The 1,222-nt window shown below is 60.5% G+C and overlaps 1 protein-coding gene across 1 annotated transcript; it reads left to right on the plus strand.

The window, feature by feature from the left end:
* Window positions 1–98: 98 nt before the first annotated feature.
* On the plus strand, window positions 99–1,148 carry AQP8 (aquaporin 8; the record flags this gene model as incomplete). Its single annotated transcript, XM_010018252.1, has 2 exons — window positions 99–225; window positions 934–1,148. Coding segments are annotated over 2 exons (342 nt in total), but the record flags the coding sequence as incomplete, so codon positions are not given.
* Between the last annotated feature and the right edge of the window lie 74 nt (window positions 1,149–1,222).

Raw genomic sequence — 1,222 nt, forward strand, 5'->3', positions numbered from 1 at the left:
GGAGGGCTGAAGACTCATTTGTGTCTCCAGCCTGTGGTGAGCGCAGTGCTTGAGCCCTGGGGGTGAACCCCTCACTGATGCTCCTCTCTCCTTCGCAGTGGAGGCCACTTGAACCCCGCCGTGTCCCTGGGCTTGTGGCTGGTCGGTGGGTTGAACATCACGATGCTCATCCCTTACTGGGTCTCCCAGCTCTGCGGAGCAGCCATAGGAGCCGGCCTGGCAAAGGTATGGATGTGTTGGGGTACAGGGGCACCCCGGGGGCTCCAGCACCAGCGTGTGTCTGATGGGGAGGGCGAGGGGGACGCGGTGCTCGGCTCTGTGGGTGATTACAGGCGCTGATTGCTCACAGGGTGACACGCTCGGAGGCTGCTGTGTGGGCACGGGGCTTGTCTGGTGCTCGGGTGTCTGGTTCCTCCTCCAGCTCTTTCATAGTCTGGCTGCAGGGCTCAGACAACTCGCCCCCACTGTGGTTTGGGGCTGGCAGCACTGTGCAGATGTGGGGGGGCACATCTGGGGCCTGGCTCATTAATCCTCACCGGCAGCTGTGCTCCAGAGGTTTCCATGGGCACTGATTGCGCATGGAACGGTGCATGGTGCTTCTGCAGCTCCAGCCATTTTCACACACGGTGTTTGCCTGCGCTGTGGGGTTAGTTTAAACTCGGTGCTGCACATCCCCCATATCCAGGCATCCCATGCCCAGCAGCGCGGTGCCTCCCTGGCTGAGTGAGGCAGAGCGCGGCTGGTTCATTATCTGGGTTGATGCTGAGAGCCTTCACTAATGAGTTTACATTCACCAGGCGCTCAGGGCTGGCTTTCGGGAGCAAGCTGATGAGATTAGCTCCTCTTTAACCTGATGCTACTGTCCTGACACATGTGCCTACTAATGCCCATGGTATGGAGCGTGGAGGCACAACCAGGGCTGTCCCCACACAGGCTGTGGCAGCGAGCGAGCGGTACGGGAACGCCAGCGGAGGAGCCTTCACCATCATCGCAGCTGATGATCAGGTCCCCTCCGTCCTGGGGGGTGAGATCATCATGACCTCCTTCCTCGTCCTCGTGGTCTGCATGGGCGCTGCCAATGGGAAGACCAAAACGCCGCTGGCACCTTTCTGCATCGGCTTCTTGGTCACGGTCAACATCTTGGCAGGGTGAGCTCCTGAGCCCAGTCTCCGTGCACATTCCCATCAGGCAGCTGGCTGCAACTGCTGCCATCGGTCAGGGT

Source organism: Nestor notabilis, unplaced genomic scaffold (genome assembly GCF_000696875.1).
Source record: "Nestor notabilis isolate BGI_N333 unplaced genomic scaffold, ASM69687v1 scaffold18557, whole genome shotgun sequence".
In the NCBI taxonomy this organism is placed as follows: Eukaryota; Metazoa; Chordata; class Aves; order Psittaciformes; family Psittacidae; genus Nestor; species Nestor notabilis.